The sequence below is a fragment of the Cololabis saira genome, chromosome 3 (assembly GCF_033807715.1).
Source record: "Cololabis saira isolate AMF1-May2022 chromosome 3, fColSai1.1, whole genome shotgun sequence".
In the NCBI taxonomy this organism is placed as follows: Eukaryota; Metazoa; Chordata; class Actinopteri; order Beloniformes; family Belonidae; genus Cololabis; species Cololabis saira.
Window position 1 is genome coordinate 42,549,962 of NC_084589.1, and position 22,484 is coordinate 42,572,445.

General features: G+C 35.9%; 1 protein-coding gene across 1 annotated transcript; it reads left to right on the forward strand.

The window, feature by feature from the left end:
* Positions 1-177: 177 nt before the first annotated feature.
* On the forward strand, positions 178-21,555 carry hormad1 (HORMA domain containing 1). The gene is made up of 16 exons (XM_061717985.1): positions 178-330; positions 568-645; positions 5,538-5,682; positions 5,806-5,869; positions 7,343-7,379; positions 7,541-7,561; positions 7,792-7,818; positions 7,911-7,978; positions 13,139-13,287; positions 15,710-15,867; positions 16,006-16,071; positions 17,940-18,000; positions 19,152-19,204; positions 19,582-19,659; positions 20,890-20,955; positions 21,360-21,555. The coding sequence occupies exons 2-16, from the start codon at positions 613-615 to the stop codon at positions 21,450-21,452; spliced, it is 1,119 nt and encodes a 372-aa protein (XP_061573969.1). The 5' UTR covers positions 178-330; positions 568-612; the 3' UTR covers positions 21,453-21,555.
* The last annotated feature ends 929 nt before the right edge of the window (positions 21,556-22,484 follow it).

A 22,484-nucleotide genomic window follows, 5' to 3' on the forward strand; every position in this document is an offset into this window, starting at 1 on the left:
GTAGCCAATGGGGGAGCAGCAGGGGGTGGAAATTCGACCAATAGGAAGCGGAGAATTGCGGCGCGCATTATGATTGACAGCCCGTCGCCCCAATGCATTTACCCGGGGCGATGCGGTACACTGACTGCTCTGCATCAATATAAATTACCTTAATATCACCAAAAGACGCCGTGGAAACCGGCAGGTGTTTTATTCAACACCACCTGCGTCTTTATTTTGATTAATTAAGACAATAACCTCACTTGAAGAAGAGCTGTATGTAGTTTTTTTTTCACTTTTGACTCCGACACCTCTCTTATAATTGGCTCCATTTGCTGCCCGTCAGATCATGTAAGGACTAACTCTTTATAGTAGTTTTTTACCCTTTTACTTAAAGATTTGCACTCTGTTGTTTTGTTAAACACTTTTAATGCTACAGTAATAGTCCAAGCCTGATTATTAACAGTTAGGGCACAGCCTCAGTTTTGTATAGAAGAAATAAGTCAATTAGCATAATTAGTAGCTAAGGCTCGGATACTATAAATGTTTGTTTTTATATGTTAAATATGTTTTTTCTGTTCTTTGCAGATTTTCTGTTTTGCTGTTTGTTTTTTCTTCCCTCCCATCAAAACAATGGCATGTATGCAAAAAGCGAGACCTACTCAGGTAAAATATCTGCAATTTCAATGTTTTCTGATACAATGCATACTAGGCCTGTGTTGAAAAAATCGATTTTCTGATTCTAAATCGATTCTCATATTAATTCCTAAAAATCGATTTGTATGTCTAAAGATCGATCTTTTTTATTATTTTTTTTATTAATTTTTTTTTTTCATCATTACATTTTTGCCTGGTGAACTTTAATCCCAGTAGTTTTGAAAACTCCTGAACTAAATGAACATTTCAGCTTAAATTTCTAAACGTTATATTAGTTCAATGAAGTTCATATTATCTATATTTACTATAGCTTATTTGGTTTCTCTGTTATCGGACACGGTTTGTCATGAAATACCTGAAAAATGTGTCTGGTGACAGAATAAATCAGACAAGCTAAAATAATTTGTTTACTGCTTGAGCTGTTGCAATTTCTTTCTTTTTTTGCACTTTAAATGGATATTGAAATGCCTATTTGAGTTATTTATTTCTTAGTTATTTCACAATAATTATTGTGAAATTATTATTTCAATAGTTATATAATCCGGGCAACACTAACCCAAATCAATATCGAATCAAATGGTGATAATCGATTCTGAATCTTAAGAATCGGAATCGAATCGATTCTTGACATTTGAATCGATACCCAGCTCTAATGCATACAATTAGCTGTACACATAAAATGACTGTATAAATTATTTTCAATAAAACATGAAGGGAAAATTATTCAGATCTGCCAGATCTGAATAATATTTATTTTCAAATGTCAAAAAGAATGACCTATATTAATTCAGAATAATAACAACAATAATAATTATAATAGTATTACAGATTAATAAATCAGCAGGGTCGTCATTTGTGTTTAGGATAGGGTTGCCACCTTTCAAAAATAGAAATAAGGGACACCCTGATTTCAGCAGCGCAGGCGCCAAAAAAACAGACTTCCCCAAAACTTCTAAACTGCATAGAAATGTATTTATTTTATATGACAAAACAAAACGCTTTGATTTAAAGTTCAAAGTGCTTTAATAGCATTTAACTTGCATGACTGTACAGACAGCCAACCATACTAGCAGCTGAAATATCCTCCTATGATGTGTACGTCCATCAGCCCAGATGTATAATAACCTACAGGTGAAGGTCGGAACATTAGAATATGGTGCAAAAGTTAATTTATTTGAATAATTCAACTAGAATATGGTGTAAAAGTTAATTTATTTCAATAATTCAACTAGAATATCGTGTAAAAGTTAATTTATTTCAATAATTCAACTAGAATATGGTGTAAAAGTTAATTGATTTCAATAATTCAACTTAAAAGGTGAAACTAATATATTACATACTCTCATTACACGCAAAGCAAGATGTGTTAAACCTTTATTTGTTATTATTTTGATGATTGAATTCTTTATTGATTTCATAATTAGAGATTTTTTCATTTGGGGTTTTCATAAACTGTGAGCCATAATCACCAAAATTATAACAAATAAAGGTTTGAAATATCTCACTTTGAATGTAGTGGGAAATAATATATTTGTTTCACCTTTAGTTGAATTTACTAAGAATGAAGTTTTGCAATATATTCGAATTTTCTGACCTTCACCTGTATATTATGACATTATTAAATAAGAGCATAATATGTGTCTGTATTGGTTCAATACGGAACGCAACTTTTAATTCCCAATTACGTAACAATTCCGTATTTTAAGGGACGGGTGGCAAGCCTAGTTTGGGAGCCCCTTTGTGGTCTTGAAACAAAAGAAAAGAATTACTGCATGATTTTCTTAGGCACCAGGTTTAACCCCATTTCGCCTCCAGAACTGCTTCAAATCTTTGTGCCACAGATTCAACAAGGTGTTGGAAAGATTCCTCAGAGATTTTGGTTCATATTGCCGATAATAACATCACACAGTTTCTGCAGATTGGTTGCTCCACATCCATGATGGGAATGTCCCCTTCCACCACTTCCCATGGGTGCTCTATTTAATTGAGATCTAGTGACTGTGGAGGACACTGGAGTACAGTAAAGTAGTTTTGTGACATGCTGGATTACTGTGCCAGAAGAATCCATCAGAAGATGGGTACACTGTGGTCATATAGGGATGGACAGGGGGAGCAACAATACTTAGGTATGCTGTGGTGTTTAAATGCTGCTCAATTGGTGTTAAGGAGCCCAAAGTCTGCTAAGAACATATCCCCAATGACATTACACCCCCACCGCAGCCTGACCTTCAGGTACAGGATAGGTGGATCCATACTTTTATGTCGTTTATGACACAGCTGGCGTTTTGGTTTTTACAAATCGACGGGTACAAACCCTCAAGCCGGCATAGTCTTTCAACGTGGTTCGAACTAGGGCTGGGGGTCGATTCAAATGTCAAGAATCGAATCGATTCCGATTCTTAAGATTCAGAATCGATTATCAAGATTTGATTTGATTTGATTTGATTCGATTCGATTCCGATATTGATTTGGGTTAGTGTTATTAAAACTGTTTTTTGAGCTGTTGCATGAATTATATGACTGTAGTTATGCAAAATATTACTACTAGGTTATATTGAGATTAAACAGCAAGTATTGCAGCTAATTAGGGCTGGGCGATATTGACCAAAAGTCATATCTCGATATTTTCTAGCTGAATGGCGATACTCGATATATATCGATATTTTTTCTGTGCCATAACTGGGGTTTCCCCCAAAACATTATAGCATAGCATCTCTGTTAGCTTCATTTTTTTCTGAGGCAAACCCTTAAAAAAACAGTCACTTTTAATACAAAGCCTCGTGCCAAATGTCACACAGGTCCCTTTATTAACAGAGGTCTGCACAATATCAAAATGTATAAAACAAATGAAATAAAAATAAACTGCCTGCATATGTAGAATAAAAATGCTTCTTGAATAAAATAAAACAAATATCCCTTTCCTGCATAAAAATTAAATTAAAATACACTGTGCAATTAATACAATGTAGACAGTAACAGGCAGACTTTTCCACTGAGGTTGACAGTTGTGCAAATAACAAAACATTTGTGCAAATCTCAAATAAAACATTCAAGTCAATTTGTCACAAAATAAGCTATATCAAAATAAAAAAAAAAAAATGTTTTCGATATAAACGATATTGTCTCGTACCATATCGCGTTTGAAAATATATCGATATATATTAAAATCTCGATATATCGCCCAGCCCTACAGCTAATGATGCTGTAAGGACCAATCAGCTCCCAGAATGCTGATAGAACTGCTTTCAGAAACATCGTGGGTCAGAATTATCAAACAGATCCAGGGAGGAAACAGAGACGGATGAAATCGTTTTTTTTTTTTTTCCCACATTCCATTTTTATTTGTTCCATTTTCGGTCTATTTTGGTTTTTAATTTTTGAGCATTTGGTTTTTAGCATTTTTGCAAATGTAACCCCAAGACAGTATATAAAGTAATGAAATATAGACAATTTATGCAATTATAACCTAACCCTTTAAACATATTTAAAGGCAAAAACATGGCACCAGTTATTCTCGTGTCCAACAAAACATTCCTTTTTTGGGGATAAACAAAAAAATAACCAAAAGTTGTAATGTAATGATGAAAAAAAACAAAACATAAATAAATAAAGGAAAAAAAAATCGATCTTTAGACATATGAATCGATTTTTAGGAATTAATATGAGAATCGATTTAGAATTGGGAAATCGATTTTTTCAACACAGGCCTATTTCAAAGTCTTACGCAGCTTGACTACATAAACTGATATACACATTAAGGGAGAGATTGTAGCAAAAATCATGAAACTCAGGTAAAAATGTCAAGTTTGCCTATTTTCTGGTCATTGTTATATTATTTGTATGTAAAAGTATCTTTCTATGGTCACGGTTCCGATTTATACAACAAAATACTGTACAAATTGCACTAGAAGAAATCAACAGAACATGTAGCTGCCTTCTATAACTGTTGCACAAACCCAAACATGTTGATGGGGGATTTGCTATGAGTGTAAGAACACGATCTCAACCCCGTATCCCTACTCCAAAATGAAAGCAGCACCTTTTGGACTGCAGTCAACGAAGGGCAAACGTAAATCTCAGCAGACCAGACCGGCAATACTGGAAAAGAAAAGGCTAGAGCAGGGGTCGGCAACCCAAAATGTTGAAAGAGCCATATTGGACCAAAAACACAAAAAACGAATATGTCTGGAGCCGCAAAAAAGGAAAGGTCTTGTATAAACCTTAGAATGAAGACAAATGGTGAAAGGACAAATGTCGAAAAAAAAGTCAAAATGTGGAGAAAAAAGTCAAAATTTAGAGAAAAAAGTCAAAATGTTGAGATTAATGTTGAAGTACAATCTTGAGAAAAAAGTTCAAATGTTGAGAAAAAAGTCGAAATGTTGAGAAAAAAGCAGAAATGTCAAGATTAAAAAGGAAAGGAAAAAGGAAGAAAAAAAAGAGGAAAAAAAGGAAAGAAAGAAGAAAAAAGAAAAAAAAACAAGAAAGAAAGAAAAAAAGTGAAAAAAGAAAATAAAGACAAAGAAAGAGAAAAAAAGGAAGAAAAAAGGGAAAAAAAGAAGAAAAAAGCAAAAAAAAACAAGAAAAAAGAAAGAAAAAAAGGGAAAAAAAGAGAAAAAGAAAGAAAAAAAAGAAGAAAAAGGGGAAAAAAAAGGAAAAAAAGGTGAAACATTTTTGAAAAAGCTCCAGGAGCCACTAGGGTTGCCGACCCCTGGGCTAGAGAGAAGAGGAGCACCACATTGTGTGGGAGAAATTAACCTGATTTACACTTGCTAAAGCCTGTAAATCTTTTTCTCAGAAAGTGCTGAAATAAAATTGTGGCCTGTTAAATCAGTATAATACGTCCTGGTTTACTAGGACAAGTAAATGGCGCCGGTTCTGACTCGTGTCTCTCACTCACGCAGGCTGCTCAGCTGTTGCCGACTGAGGTTTCCACCGAGCAGCAGTCCCTGATTGTTGTGAAGAAGCTGTTAGCCATCGCGGTCTCTGGCGTCACGTACCTCCGGGGGATATTCCCGGAGAGAGCCTACGGGCCAAAATATGTAGACGGTAAGATGACATGTGAAAAATATTTGTCTACACATCACTGAGGCCAGTGGTTCTATTTAACAATATTTACCAAATATTTACCCCCTAAAAAATAGAGAATCCTGTCTCTTTTTGTCCTCACAGATCAACAAGTGATGATCCTCAAAGGGGAACGGGAATGTCCCGGTGCCACTCAAATACTAAAGTGGTAAAGTTTACTAACTTGCTCCTCGAATTGTTGCCAGAATTGTTGATCAGTTAAACTTCATGTGTTGTGACTAGGGATGGGCGGTATGGACTAAAAAATGTATCACGATAATTTCTGGCATTTATCCCGGTAACGGTAAGAATGACGATTAAAAAAATACCAATTCAACTCCATCTTTGTAACTATAAATCTATCTCACTCTCAGATCCGCCATGTTTGTTACACAAAAACGTCATCAATGGGAATTTATCCTTCTTTCTTTCTTTCTTTCTTTCTTTCTTTCTTTCTTTCTTTCTTTCTTTCTTTCTTTCTTTCTTTCTTTCTTTCTTTCTTTCTTTCTTTCTTTCTTTCTTTCTTTCTTTCTTTCTTTCTTTCTGGCTCCTTTCTTCCTTTCTTTCTTTCTTTCTTTCTGGCTCATTTCTTTCTTTCTTTCTTTCAGGCTCATTTCTTTCTTTCTTTATTTATTTCTTTCTTTCTTTCTTTCAGACTCATTTCTTTCTTTCTTTCTGGCTCCTTTCTTTCTTTCTTTCTTTCTTTCTTTCTTTCTTTCTTTCTTTCTTTCAGGCTCATTTCTTTCTTTCTTTCAGGCTCATTTCTTTCTTTCTTTCTTTCTTTCTTTCTTTCTTTCTTTCTTTCTTTCTTTCTTTCTTTCTTTCAGGCTCATTTCTTTCTTTCTTTCAGACTCATTTCTTTCTTTCTGGCTCATTTCTTTCTTTCTTTCTTTCTTTCTTTCTTTCTGGCTCATTTCTTTCTTTCTTTCTTTCTTTCTTTCTGGCTCATTTCTTTCTTTCTTTCTTTCTTTCTTTCTTTCTGGCTCATTTCTTTCTTTCTTTCTTTCTGGCTCCTTTCTTTCTTTCTTTCTTTCTGGCTCATTTCTTTCTTTCTTTCTTTCTTTCTTTCTGGCTCCTTTCTTTCTTTCTTTCTTTCAGGCTCATTTCTTTCTTTCTTTATTTCTTTCTTTCTTGCTCATTTCCTCCTTCCTTCCTTCCTTCCTTCCTTCCTTCCTTCCTTCCTTCCTTCCTTCCTTCCTTCCTTCCTTCCTTCCTTCCTTCCTTCCTTCCTTCCTTCCTTCCTTCCTTCCTTCCTTCCTTCCTTCCTTCCTTCACGTACGTTGTGCGTTGATTTAACGCAGAACCATAAATCAGCTTTACACAAAAACGTCATCCACGGGAATTCATCATTTTTACCTCGAGAAGACAAATTCTTACTGTGGGGAATTTTTTTGACGGTTTATCGTGAACGGTAAAATATCGCCCATTCCTAGTTGTGACACATAAAAAAAAACATCTTAGGTCATGTTAACACAGTCAAAAACTCGATATTTATTGAGGATGGATCAGAGTCGTCATGCTTCATAGTCAGTTCTTAAACTTTCCTGATAGGATTACTGTGGTACAGTACGTGTCTTTTTACTCGTGTCGTGTATGTGCATCATTCATGCGAACTGAATGGATTGTTTATAAACTCTTCCAGGATGCAGGGGTGTTTTGATGCCATCCAGAAGAAATATGTAAGTCGCATTCAACCATTTCTATCAGTTATAAAACGTGTACCCAGTGAGTCACCGTTGAGCTGACGACATACGTGAACGCTACAAGCTCAGGACATCTTCACTGTGACTAACACTCATTTATTTATTTATTTATTCTCTGCACTCTTTATTCTGAACAGCTGCGGATAGTCATCATGTCTGTAAGTATCATGCATGTCTTTATCTTTTATATGTGTGTTCTTGAATCCCGGCCTGAGACAAAGACATCAGAGTTAGGGGTCTGCTTGGAAAAGTGACAATAGCAACTGTAATTCACTCCTTGACAGTTTTAATATGAGGTTTTACGGTGTTCTCTTTCCTATAAAATCCTAATAAATCCAGAGGTTTTTTTTTTGGTGCTGATGTTTTTCCTATTTGGCTCTTTTATTAGATTTATACTGACCGGGAGAACCCCCAGGTAACGTTCAAATTCACGCCACTGTACGGATCACTAGTTGTCTGTATGATTATTTTTGGATCTTATACGCAGCAATTTTTATTCTCTTTCAGAAAGTGACTGAATATTACCAGTTTAAGCTCCAGTATACTGCTGAAGGGGCTCATATGGATTTTGAAAGGTATTTTCATTCTGGATGGTTTTGTTTTAATAACATAGAAGGAAGTCACTTGAGTTTGACTCTTTGCTTTCATCAACCACGAGTATAAAAATTTTACTCACCCATATGAAATAGCTTTTTTTTTAATATAAAGACAGAAACAACAACATAAATGCCAGACATTGTAATTGCCATATTCCAACATACAGAAATCCAGAGAAGATAAATAGAAAAAATTATTATTTATTGGGCATTTCATTTCAACCAATGCAAAAACAAAAAGTAAGTTCCTCCAAACTGTAAGTAGACCTCCCGTGTTTGGCTCCTTTTACGACGTTCCATCAGTCTGATAGAGCAGAATTAGAAAGATGTAGGGCAGGGATATTCAACTGGCGGCCCGCGGGCCACTTGCGGCCCGCCAGGAGTTTTTATGTGGCCCCTGGTCATATTTCATACCTACTTATTAATGTTTTTAATATAAACCATTTTATATATCCAGGGCTGCACATAAGTGGGCCGCCAGAGCGCATGCGCCGTCAAAATCCTCAGTGCGCTGTCAATCTTGTGCTGCGAAGCGCTTTTGCGTACCAACAGCTGGGGCTCATATTATTGGTTGTGGCCAGACCGGAATACTAATATTAAAAAATCTATTGGGAGAGCTTTTCCCCAGAACTGCCACTCAAAGTTGGTACTGGCCAATCACAGCGCGTCCTTACTCCCCCTCCACGGTTGGGCAGGAAGAGAGGTAAGGATCAGCTTTACTGAACAAACCCCGACACGTCTCGTCAAAATGTCCAAGAAGCAAGCGCCATTAAGTAATTATTTTGGCGTTCCACCACCACCAACTACAAAGACACGCCAAACTAAACCACTACCCGAATCGAACAGAAAACGTGTGTTCGCCGAGAAGTGGCTGCATGATGTTACGCGGCGACGCGTACCCTACCCCGTAAGCTCTGCGTTGGTGCAACACGGAACCATAAATCAGCCAGTGTCCGTCACTGCATGCAGCAGCAGCGTGCCTGCAGCAGCAAGACGCTGCTCTCTGATTATGGCTCAAAGTTTATGAAAACCCCAAATAAAAAATAAATTAGAGAATATTTTATGAAATCAAACAATTCCATCATCAAAATTATAACAAATAAAGGTTCAATATATCTTGCTTTGCATGTAATAAGACTAGGTAATATATTAGTTTCACCTTTTAAGTTGAATTATTGAAATAAGTTAACTTTTACACCATATTCTTCACCTGAAGCAATATTCTACACCTTGGCTGATATGGACATACAGAGCATAGGAGGCTATTTCAGCTGCTATATGGTTGGCTGTCTGTACAGTCATGCAAGTTCAATGCTATTAAAGAACACGTTTTTTCATATAAAATAAACACATTTTTATGCAGTTTAGAAGTTTTGGGGCTTTTTTTTGGCTCCTGCGTTGCTGAAATCGGGGCGTCCTTTATTTCTAGGTGCAAAATATTCCATGAGCATCCCAATCTGGCCGATAAAAACTGTAACTTTTATACTGACTCTACAGACTAATACGCACCATAATTTGTTAATTCATCTTTATAAGTGAATAAATATCGTTTTGCCTATAACTTATTCCTGCATCCCTCTTTTATCGATCCGGGTCACCGCGTTTTTGGAGCCCCAAGTCACATATCCAGGGGCTCCTCTGAGCACCAGACCAAAATAATTATGTGCAGCCCTGTATATATCGTTGCATTTAATGTCACTTCCGGCCGGCCGGAAGTGGTTCAAATACTACATGTTTACATATCGCATTTTGTTAATTAATAAAAGTTTCAGATGCTTGGTAGCCTTTTCAGTTGGTTAATGATTCATTGGACAGTGTTTGTACATGTTAATCTCTGCTAAAGATGTGTTCTACTACTTTGGATTTTTTGCCATTGTTGCACAGTGATAATGTTTGTCACATTATTTGTTATTAACCTCCGTTGTTTTTAGAGGACTTGTTTACATCATTAGGCTTCTAGGATTGGCCTGAAATGTTTTTCATTTGAATCTCTAAATGAGGATTTTGCATTTCAGACAGACTTCTAAGCCTCCTATAATTTAATGCGATTGTTTTGTTTTGCTGATATAATGCACAAATGTGTCATAAATAAAGGAGCTTATGGTTAATATTTTGGTTGCTTATTTATAACATCAAACTGGCTAATATGGACTGAAATGCTTGTGCTCAATGCTTAATATAATATTCAAATAAGGAAATGTTGGTGGAAAGTGGTGCTTTGTCATTATGGCGTGTTTTATTAAAAGTAGGTCAATATCAACTTCATTAAGTTTGCACAATGCATGGTTTACAAATGAACTTTCATTTAAAATAATATTTCTTTATCTGAATATTATATTTAACATTCACAATGACCAAATCTGGAGACAATTAATACATAATTCATATGTAAACTAGACAGATATATTCTCCTGCTCATTCCTGTTCACAAATGTAATATTTATACATAAATCTTTGTCTTTAAGTGCAAAATACATTTTGAAAACCCCCAGATTTTCCACGTGTGGCCCCCTCCATACAGTCCTTTTGCAGATGTGGCCCCGGCCTAATCTAGTTGAATACCCCTGATGTAGGGTCTAAAAACGATGCACAGGGTCTCCTGATTCTAGGGACGGCACCAGCAGTTGCTGATGGAACTGCCGTTGCATATATTTGGTTATCGCTGCGACCAATCAGAGCAGCGAACTCTGATCTATTCAGAGCAACAGAAATGAGACGCCTGCCGGCAAAATAACAAAGACATCTACCTTGCTAACGAACGATTTAAGTGACATATTTTGTTCAATTTTAGAAGAAAAAGTCAGGATTGTTTTCTTGTGTCAAAGCTGATTCAAACGGCCGTTGGTCCTCAGCTGCAGCCATCTACACTGTTTACATCCAGATCACATCGCCGCTCTGTCGTCATTGTGTTAAGCCCATCCGAGGACTCTTTACAAGGATAGATTGATTTGATTGGCTCTGCATATCTTTTGAGCTCCAACGGTGGTTGCTAGGTTGCTAGATGTACCTGCAAAGCAAATTTAAATTTGCTAGGTGTACGTCTTGATTTTCTAGGCCAGGGGTCGGCAACCCAAAATGTTGAAAGAGCTTTATTGGACCAAAAACACAAAAAACAAATATGTCTGGAGCCGCAAAAAATGAAAAGTTTTGTATAAGCCTTAGAATGAAGGCAACACATGCTGCATGTTTCTATATTAGTTATAACTGGGGAAAGATTTTTTTTTCATTATGCGCTTCGAGACAAAAGTCGAAATGTCTAGAAAAAAGTCGGAATGTCAAGAAAAAAGTAAAAATTTCGAGAAAAAAGTAAAAATGTCGAGAAAAAAAAATTCAATTTTGAGAACAAAGTCGAAATGTTGAAAAAAAAGCCGAAATGGCGAGAAAAAAGTCAAAATGTTGGGAAAAAAGTCGAAATGTCGAGAAAAAAGTCAAAACTTCGAGAAAAAAGTCGAAATGTTGAGAAAAAAGTCGAAATGTCGAGGAAATAGTCAAAATTTCACGAAAAAAGTCAAAATTTCGAGAAAAAGTCGAAATGTTGAGAAAAAAACCATAATGTCGAGAGAAAAAAATCAAAATTTTGAGAACAAAGTCGAAATGTCGAGAAAAAAGTCAAAACTTTGAGAAAAAAGTCGAAATGTTGAGAAAAAAGTCAAAATGTTGGGAAAAAAGTCGAAATGTCGAGAAAAAAGTCAAAACTTCGAGAAAAAAGTCGAAATGTCGAGGAAATAGTCAAAATTTCACGAAAAAAGTTAAAATTTCGAGAAAAAGCCGAAATGTCGAGAAAAAAGTCGAAATGTCGAGAAAAAAGTTGAAATGTCGAGAAAAAAGTCAAAATTTCGAGAAAAAAATTGAAATGTCGAGAAAAGGAAAAAAAGAAGAAAAAAGGGGAAAAAAAAAAAGGGAAAAAAACTTTTAAAAAGCTCCAGGGAGCCACTAGGGCGGCGCTAAAGAGCCGTATGCGGCTCTGGAGCCGCGGATTTCCCACCCCTGTTCTAGGCTATCATTTCGTAGCTTTTTGGTGGGATTGAGCTTTGGGCCACTCAGAGACTTTGATTTTATTTTTCTGGAGCGATTGTACCTTGTTTTTGATGTATGCTTTGGGTCATTGTCATGTTGGAATATGAAGTTCTTAATTTTCTTCAATTACATTCTTTTTATTGTTGTTGTTGTTGTAAGAAACTGCTTTCATTTTGCCACGTACAGTAAAAGAGGTGGCCGTCACATTTGAGGAGCGACCAGTAACTTCCAGGAAAACCTGTAGTTCCTTCAGTGTTGCTATTAGACTCCTGGATAAAGTTTCTCCCTCTTTCATAAACTTTAGATGGTCATCCTGATTCTTACGATGTCTCCGTGGTGCCACATTTTCTCCTCTTATTGATGATGACATTGACAGTATGGCCTTAGATATTCTCTTAAATCCCTCTCCTGATTGATGCTTTTCGGCAGTTCAGTTGTGCATTTTCTTTGGCAGCTGTTTGTGATCCTTGACTCTCGGGATAATACGAGCCCAAACATCCAAGCAGGCTCAACCGCAGCAGCTGACTTTTATCTGGTTTTTATAGCAGGTTCATTTACCTGCAGGCCTCGTATGAATGTCACTGATAAAAGAGTCTGGAGACTTTGGGAGTCAGGGAGTTTTATTTATGTATTTATTTTATTTAAAATGTTCCTAATTATTGATTCTTTATTCTATATTTTTTTGGAAGATCACAAAAAAGACATTGATTTTGTTGTGTATATCTTAATATTTTGAAAACTGGAAATTTTGTAATTTCATCCAAGTGAAAATACTTGGATAAGATAATATCAGATAACACACAAGCGTTGTTTCAAATGGTGACAGATGCAACAACGTATTTGCCTTCAGGGTTTAATTAAGTTGATTTGAATTGAACTGACATATTAGTTCCATGTAGGATGTGTTATTATAGCAGTTGTGATTTTTGAAAGGGTTAACCGCCTCATAATAACAGGTATATACAGCCTCTCTAAACGCAGCTCAGAAGAGCTTCAGTACAGTTTACTGCTCATTTTATGGGTAATCCAGTCACGTCTGGCAGAGCAAAAGAGATGACAGGCATATTCAAGCAATACTGACCTAAAGCTTTGTCTCTTCTTCTTGCCCCTTTTGCTCATCAGCAAAGGTCAAAAGTTGTCGACAATGTCGGTGGGAAACACCAGGAAAGCCAGCGTCCTGCTGGTGAGGAAGCTCTACACTCTCATGCAGAATCTGGGGCCCCTGCCCGAAAACGTTTGCCTCAACATGAAGCTAGCCTACTACGACGATGGTGAGACGTACAAAAGAAAAGACCCATTCCTTCAAGTTGCAAGTTAAATGGATTTTGCACAGTTTTTTAAAGCTTTTAACGTGCATCCATCCATGATTTTTTTTTAATATCAATTAATGTATTTACAGGACTGTCTCAGAAAATTAGAATATTGTGATAAAGTCCTTTATTTTCTTTAATGCAAAACTGTCATACATTCTGGATTCATTACAAATCAACTGAAATATTGCAAGCCTTTTATTATTTTAATATTGCTGATCATGGCTTACAGCTTAAGAAAACTCAAATATCCTATCTCAAAAAATTAGAATATTCTGGGAATTTTAATCTTAATCTGTAAACCATAATCAGCAATATTAAAATAACAAAAGGCTTGCAATATTTCAGTTGATTTGTAATGAATCCAGAATGTATGACATTTTTGTTTTTTTAATTGCATTACAGAAAATAAAGGACTTTATCACAATATTCTAATTTTCTGAGACAGTCCTGTATGTTTTCATTTGTAAAGGTTCTCGTACCTGTTTCCAGCGTTCTGCAGCTTTAATGTTTGTTGGCTGTCGTTTTAACATCATTTACCCCGATGTCTTTGTATAAATTTACACAAAGATGACACATTTATAGCGTAAACAACTGATAATTGGCACTTTCTTTTCTCACATTTGAACAATTCGAATTCCCCAAAAAACAGCGGGACCTTGTGTAAATTATAAATAGAGACACAATGATTACGTTTTTTTAAAAATTGTAGGAGGAGGCGGCAACACTTGTCAATAATAATTTGTAGATGATCATAAAAAAGGGAAAAAAGCTGAAAAAGGAAGTGGTAGCTGTTGTGGCGTCTCTACAGACAACTCACGTGACTTTTGTTGCCTCGGTCTTTTGCATTTACGTGAAGTCGAACATGACTTATACAACCTAGTCTCTAAAAGTAAACTGCCGTAGGGAGTAGGCCTGTGTTGAAAAAATCGATTTTCTGATTCTAAATCGATTCTCATATTAATTCCTAAAGATCGATTTCTTTTTTTTTATTATTAATTTTTTTTTTTCCATCATTACATTTTTGCCTGGTGAACTTTAATCCCAGTAGTTTTGAAAACTCCTGAACTAAATGAACTTTTCTTTAGAGAAAATGCTGGACATTTCAGCTTAAATTTCTAAATGTTATATTTGTTCAATGAAGCAGTGGCGTCAATTCAGTCGAAGCTAAGGTATGGCAAGGTTACAAGTCACAGAACTTAACTAGAGTATCAATCAACACGTCCAGCAAATAGCAGAGCTTATCTGTGTGGTCAAGAAAATTTAAACTTTTTCAAATGCAGTCTCGCTCACTGCAAAAACTCAAAATCTTACCAGGAATATTTTTCTTATTTCTAGTTAAAATGTCTCATTTTTAGTCAAAAAATATCATTACACTTAAAACAAGAGTCATTACCAGAAAAATAACTTATTTGACAATTTTCACCTGTTTCAAGTAAATTTTCACTTGAAATAAGTAGAAAAATCTGCCAGTGGGACAAGATTTATCTTCTCATTACAAGCAAAAAAATCTTGTTCCACTGGCAGATTTTTCCACTTATTTTAAGTGAAAATCTACTTGAAACAGGTGAAATTGGTTGTTTTTGAGTCTTGTTTTAAGTTTAATGAGATTTTTTTGACTAAAAATTTGACATTTTAACTAGAAATAAGACAAATATTCTTGTTAAGATTTTGAGTTTTTGTAGTGTAAAATAACTAGTGAAATCGATCATGTTGTTCTGATTTGCATTTGTAGTTATTCTATATGTATTAAGTAATAGAATAATCAATACAAATAGACACAGAGTAATTCCATAAATGTATTTAAAAAAAAAACATTTACATTTTCCCTTGAAGCCGAGGTGTGGCGGCTGCCGTACCTTCATACCCAATTGACGCCCCTGCAATGAAGTTCATATTATCTATATTTACTATAGCTTGTTTGGTTTCTCTGTTATCGGACATGGTTTGTCATGAAATACCTGAAAAATGCCGGGTGCTTCATGGCAAGCTGTGTGTCTGGTGACAGAATAAATCAGACAAGCTAAAATAATTTGTTTACTGCTTGAGCTGTTGCAATTTCTTTTTTTGCACTTTAAATGGATATTGAAATGCCTATTTGAGTTATTTATTTCTTAGTTATTTCACAATAATTATTGTGAAATTATTATTTCAATAGTTATTTTACAGTCATATAATCCAGGCAACGCTAACCCAAATCAATATCGAATCGGATCGGATCAAATGGTGATAATCGATTCTGAATCTTAAGAATCGGAATCGAATCGATTCTTGACATTTGAATCGATACCCAGCTCTAGTAGGGAGACTGTGTGTGTACAGTACACAGAAATGTATCTCTGTTTGCTTCTTTGGCTTTAAGTTTGTCTCCTTTTCTTCCCAGTGACCCCCCAGGGCTACCAGCCTCCAGGCTTCATCGAGGCCGACAGTGACATACTGGAGTTTGAGCAGGAGTCGGTCAGACTGACCATGGGCGAGGTGGCCACCCCCTTCCACTGTGTGAAGTTTGAGATGGCCACAGAGAAACGGAGACTGGAGCAGGTGGATTCACAGAACTGTGACACAGCAGGATAGAAAAAGCCTGAACGTGTCAACTCTTACTTACAACCAACAAGTTTCCCCGCAGTCCCTGTTTCCAGGTTCTCACTCGCAGCCGTGCACGGTGCTTATTGTCTGCAGGTGGAGGCCAGCGTTCAAGTGAGGGACCGGTGGCTAGTGAAGGTGCAGGAGAAAGTCTTATTACAGGTCAGCACATCATTTCATGGTCTGTCTCGTCGAGAACACATCTGGGTAAATAAATAGTGGGGTTTTTTTTTCTGATAAGACTTTAGTAAAATACTGTTACACAGTATTTGAGTTGTAAAAAACAATCAGGGGGGATGGTAGATTTTATCTTATGGGGACAGATAATTTGTGCTGATTACAAATAATACAATATATTGCAAATAATAGCACTGACCAAAACACCTGCAGAAATACTGCAGGAATGACATAGCAGCAGTTAAATGCAGCCTTCTGTAAGCTTTAAATATCCACTGGGCTTACATCAAATACATCAAAACAACAATAAAAAACAGTTTTCTGAACTTATCAATATGACTCTGTCCTTCACAGGATAAGTAAAATGGATCACTGCAAAAACTCTAAATCTTAACAAGAATATTTGTCTTATTTCTAGTTAAAATGTACGGTGGCCGAGACCCGCCATTGCGGAAAATAAAAGTAACGCTGCAAACAGAAACAAACGCTGCTGCAAATAAAATAAACGCTTAGCAAATAAAATAAACGCTGCAAACAAATAGAAACGCCGCTGCAAATAAAAGAAACGCTGAAAATATAAAGAAACCCCGCTTCAAATAAAATTAAAAACGACGCAAATAAAAAAGCCACAATGGAAGTGAATTACCCGGGGCTGTTTTTGCCGATGCACTGGTGTTTTTATGTGAGAGGTGTTGTTGTTTTTGTTGTTTTTATCATTAATAATAATGGCAATAATAATCTAAAGCGTGGGTAACAATAGTTATTTGGATGAATGTGAAGTTGAAGCTGTGTGTGATGGTCAGGGACTTCTCCTCTCACGTAAAAAAACACCGGTGCATCAGCAAAAATAGTCCCCGGTAATTCACTTCCGTTGTGGCTTTTTTATTTGCGTCGTTTTATTTTCAGCGCGTTTCTTTTTATTTGCAGCGTTTCTTTAATTTGCAGCAATGGCGGGTCTCGGCCACCGTAAAAATGTCTAATTTTAGTAAATAAATCTCATTACACTTAAAACAAAACTCATCACTGGAAAAAACAACAATTTTCACCTGTTTCAAGTAAATTTTCACTTAAAATAAGTAGAAAAATCTGCCAGTGGAACAAGATTTTTTTTCTTGTAATAAGAAGATAAATCTTGTCCCACTGGCAGATTTTTCTACTTACTGTATTTCAAGTGAAAATGTACTTGAAACAGGTGAAAATTGTCAAATAAGTTATTTTTCTGGTGTTATTTTTTCTGGTGATGACTCTAAATGTTGAAATAGCAGTAAAACCACATTCATTGATAAAATGACATAAGGGATGGAAAGGAGGGATGATTTTGACCGTTATATTTCAGGAGGGATGCCACCCCCCCTCATCCCCCCTCAACTCCAGTACTGCTGTTACATGATGCTGCCTGCCCTGACTTGTCTCTCCGTGCTTTTTGGATTCTGCAGCGCTATCAGTTAGGAATTTGTTTGCTGCCTGAGAAAATAAACATGTGATCTGAGAGCATGTGAAAAGTGTCGATTGCATGAGAGTTGGCAGCCCTGTTGCATAAGTTATCTCCGCCGGTTTGTTCTCATAAACACTGCTCACATCGGTTCCTTCCACATGATGTCATTAGCCTCCGCTTTTGCAATGAATGCTAAATGCTCCAGTTACAGCTTTGGGCTTACCAAAGTGATTGTTTTCAAACACAGATAAACAGCTTAACAATTAACACTAGTTTGGTAGCTAAATGTTGCATATGAAAGAAAGGTCACAGGTCAGAGCGGTTGAGTTAGACAGCGATGTCAGCATTTTGTAGTTGTGGCCAAAGTGTTGACGTCTTCCAAATGTGTTGTTCCGATATTATCTGTCTCACTCTGCAGAGTCAAGCACCCGAAGAGCTGAAGGAGCTCACCGGTGAGAGCACGGACCAGGATATCACCGGTAATTCATGCATGATGGCATCTCCGGGGACCAGTCCGCTTTGTTTGTGAACTAAATGTTTCCTTACTGGTGGAAAACCCTGCTGAAGTTTAGGAGAGGAAAATGTTAAAGCAACATCGTTACATCACACGGACATCGCTTACGCCCCGAATAAACACGAATGGGCCATAAACGGTTCTAACTGAGACTCTCAGTTTCATATAAACAATGAAAGTCAACCGCGGATGTCTTTATGATTTATTTTAGATTTTAATTTTGCTATATATTAGCATTTTTAATATCTTAATAATATGACTGGTTGATAGTAAAATATTGGCTGAAACTGTGCTATACAGGACTGTCTCAGAAAATTAGAATATTGTGATAAAGTTCTTTATTTTCTGTAATGCAATTACAAAAACAAAAATGTCATACATTCTGGATTCATTACAAATCAACTGAAATATTGCAAGCCTTTTATTATTTTAATATTGCTGATCATGGCTTACAGCTTAAGAAAAAACTCAAATATCCTATCTCAAAAAATTTGAATATTCTGGGAATCTTAATCTTAAACTGTAAGCCATAATCAGCAATATTAAAATAATAAAAGGCTTGCAATATTTCAGTTGATTTGTAATGAATCCAGAATGTATGACTTTTTTTTTTTTTAATTGCATTACAGAAAATAAAGAACTTTATCACAATATTCTAATTTTCTGAGACAGTCCTGTACATACATAGATAGTAGGGCTGGGCGATTTTGGACAAAAATAAAATCCCGATTGTTTTCTCTGAAAACCCGATTTTCGATTTCGATTTTTTTGGTAAAACTACAAAAGACAATGGAATAAATTGTTTCAAATATTTTATCTTTATTTTTAAAGAAAAATAGCAAACAAATTTCCCTATTGGGATGAAGTGCAATTGAAAGATACTGTAAATCCTCCTTGAGTTTAGTAAAGTGACAACATTTACAATTTTCTTGACCAAACAAAGATGACAAAGATGCAAAAAAGGAAAATCGATTTTCCGATTTTCCTTTTTTTTAACATCGTCTTGATTAATAAATCCGATTTAGATTTAAAATCGATTAATCGCACAGCCCTAATAGATAGACAGACAGACAGAGACAGACAGACATTAATTTATGTATTTTTTGTTCATTTAAGAGACCCAGACGAGCCTTCACATGCAGACCGAGACTTGTGAGGAAGTCACTGAGGTACGTATGACACTAACTAAGCTTTACTTTACTTATCGTGAGCATTTCGCACAGAAAATCACTAAATTGTTACATGCAGCTATTGACTTTTGTTGAGCTGGGTGTGAAGAATCAAAACGTATGAATAAAAAGTGTCTACATATCTGGAAGAAAATGGGCCTCACAGATAGAGAAGCACCATTACCTCAGAATGTGAGAGCAAACGTTCTCTCAGCCTTAAACTTAAACATCTGTGTTGAGCTGCAATTGTGAGTTCAAAGAAATGAAGCACCTGCCGCCAGCTCAGAAACGGAGAGCGGCTTTGAGCTCGGTGCAGCCTGGAGTGCACTTAAAGGTCACCTGCAATACAAACCATCTCTCTCTCCTGCTACATGCAGGCTCTTCTGAAGAAAACGGCTGACTTGGAGGTGGGCGTGAAGAGGACCAGGAGTGGACGGATAATCAAGTCCATGGCGGTCAGTCTATCACTCCAGACTCCAAAGCCACCCGTTCTGTCCATCTTCTACTCTTTACCGCACTTTACACCTATACAACATAAAACTACTTCAGTGCAAATGACTACCTGTATGTCAGAGTGCGGGTTATTGAAACTACTCACAGAGCTCTCTGGAGCCTGTTCCTTCGCTCTAAGTTTAGTTTTTTTTTTTTTTTTAGCACATAACATAAAAGAATAACATTACACAAATAAGTGCAGTTAAAAGAAACTGTGCAAGGAAGAGCGAGCAAGCCAGTAGGCTTATGAGGAGCCCCGACCTAATAACATTTAACAAAATAGTTATGAGGATACAAAATCATAAAAATAAAAATAAATAATATATCATAAAAATTGCATGTAGAACATGAATGAAAATAAAATAATAAAAAAAAGAAAAAAGAAAATAAAAAAAATTACTGTAGACATGATCATGAAAATATGAGTATTATGCTGAACAAATGGCAACACAGAATATGAAGTGCAAAAGAACATTAACAGTGAGAAAAGCAAGAGCTTTCTTGACTACATTGTTGTCTCTAAATACAGTTACATGTTTTCTTAAAGCAACAAAATATTTCATTAATCCAGAACAAATGATACTTTAATCAGGTTGCTCAAATTACTGGTACTGAGTTGAGGTTATTAGCTTTTACCTGGTATATTTTTAATAGTAAATGTTTGTTTTTTGTTGTTTTTTTTTTTTTTTTTTTTTAGTTTAGTTTAGTTTATTTTCGGTCATAACACAAAAAAAATAAAAAACCAAGAATAAAAATGACAACAAGAAAACGAATACATTGTTCAAAGAAAACGTAACAAAAAAGTTTCCAATATACAAATAAACAAATAACATCTAGACCGAAAAAGGGGTAGGCTGAAGCAAAGCTTATTATTTGCCTACCCTCAAAAAGATTAATTAAATTAATGAAATAAAAGCAAAAAGTAAGAGAAAGACTGCCAGTAAAACAAATTGCCTCTGTGGGGATAACAAACATTCCTCAAAAAATAAAAAAGATTTTTAAAATAAAGGTGCATCTACATGTTACCTTCATCCTTAAAAATCAAAGCAAATCACCAATTAAATAGATACCCAAATCAACATCAAGCCACTCATTAATTTAATATAAGGAAACCATCCTTCTGTCAATGTTTTTTTTTTAAATAAAGTTAAGGTTCTACATAATTTCAGCTTTTTTGTCATTTGAAAAAACAGAAATCCTGTGTGGAGACAAACGTGACTGTGAGCAGCGAGCAGGCGACGCTGGAGAAGGAAAAGCAGGTAATTATGCATTACACCATCAGTTTTCCTACAGTAGAACGATAATAATGATTTAACGTGATGATTTAGTCATGCAGGCTTCACTAAAGGATTACCTTCATTATTTAGCTCTCAAAGGGGCAAATTGTGGGTGGAATCATGTCCTCGCATGAACCGTAGCTCAGTTTGGAAACAAAAAAAGTTAGAATTAGATGTTTTTCACTGAACTTGATACATAAAAGACGTGTCCTCTGCAGATCTAGGCAGAATCTTGAAGGGGAAAACGCGTAGGAACCGTGTTTGTTTCACAGATGAGTCACCCGCGATCACTCGGCCTTCTCAGAGTGGGTTGTTGTCTCTCGGTATGTGCACGAAATACTGCGGTTTACTGACTGCGAAGGGCTCGATGCTTCTGCTGCTTTCAGGTTTCTGAGTACCAGGTTCTCAGCCAGGACTCGTCTGCTGCGTCTGTGGCGAAGAAGAAGCGCAAACTGAGCGAGCCGAAAGAACGCTTCTGAGCTCACAGTCGCCGTGGCAGTGCCGCTCTGCTGAAGTTTCTGTTCAAACCTGCACAATCTGCAGTTTCATATTTCCAAGGGAGTCCCACCCTGTTTTAGAAAGTTAGAAGTCACTTTAAACTGTTTGATTTAGTTCATCTGAATGACTTGTTTTACGACTGAATACCCGTTTACAAAACTGCATCTTCTCTCAGTTACTTTTAAGCGGTTGTGTTTGCTTTGTTGTCATTCTGACTCACTCGGATATAAAGCTAGTTTTGATAAAGTACAAAAAAATGAAGGGTTTCATCTGTGTTTTTAGTTAAATGTCATTGACAAGAACCCTTGTTTTAATATTTGACAAGGCAATTGCAAGAAAGCAGTTGTACACATTAAATTAGCCATTTCTGTTCTGACTCTACATATTGTGAAATATGTAACGACTGAGTTATTAACGTGCATTTATTCTACTCATATGTTTGTAATACAATTTATATAAAGGCCTTGCCATCTGGAATACAACAGATTGAACACTGCAAAGAGATCTGTATGTGTCTGTTCATCAGAGAAAATAAACAGAGGTGTCTTCAGTATTCACCTTCATTACTCAGGTAGAAGTATAGATACTAGAGTTTAAAAATACTCCTGTAGAAGTTGAAGTATCAACTTAAGTTTTTTACTCAAATAAAAGTATAAAAGTACTGGTTTCAAAACTACTTAAAGTATAAAAGTAAAAGTAATGTAAGGGGGAAAAAAGCCATTAAGGACAAAAGCCATTGAAAAATGAAAGCATCTTAGTATAATGCAAATATATTAAAGAACCATATATGTGTACTATTGAGCATTAACATGTGTTTCAGAGAGCAGAAGATATGATGACTAGTTGCCTATAAGTATTGTAATGGTGCAAAAAGTCAAACTTCAGAGCATGTTATCATTTATCCTAACCTTTATTGGAATGTACATCCAAGTTTAGTTGCAGGAATCTGAGGGAACGGATGTAAGAACAAAACTGGACAAGAACATCTGAAACAACCACAACCAAATTCACTC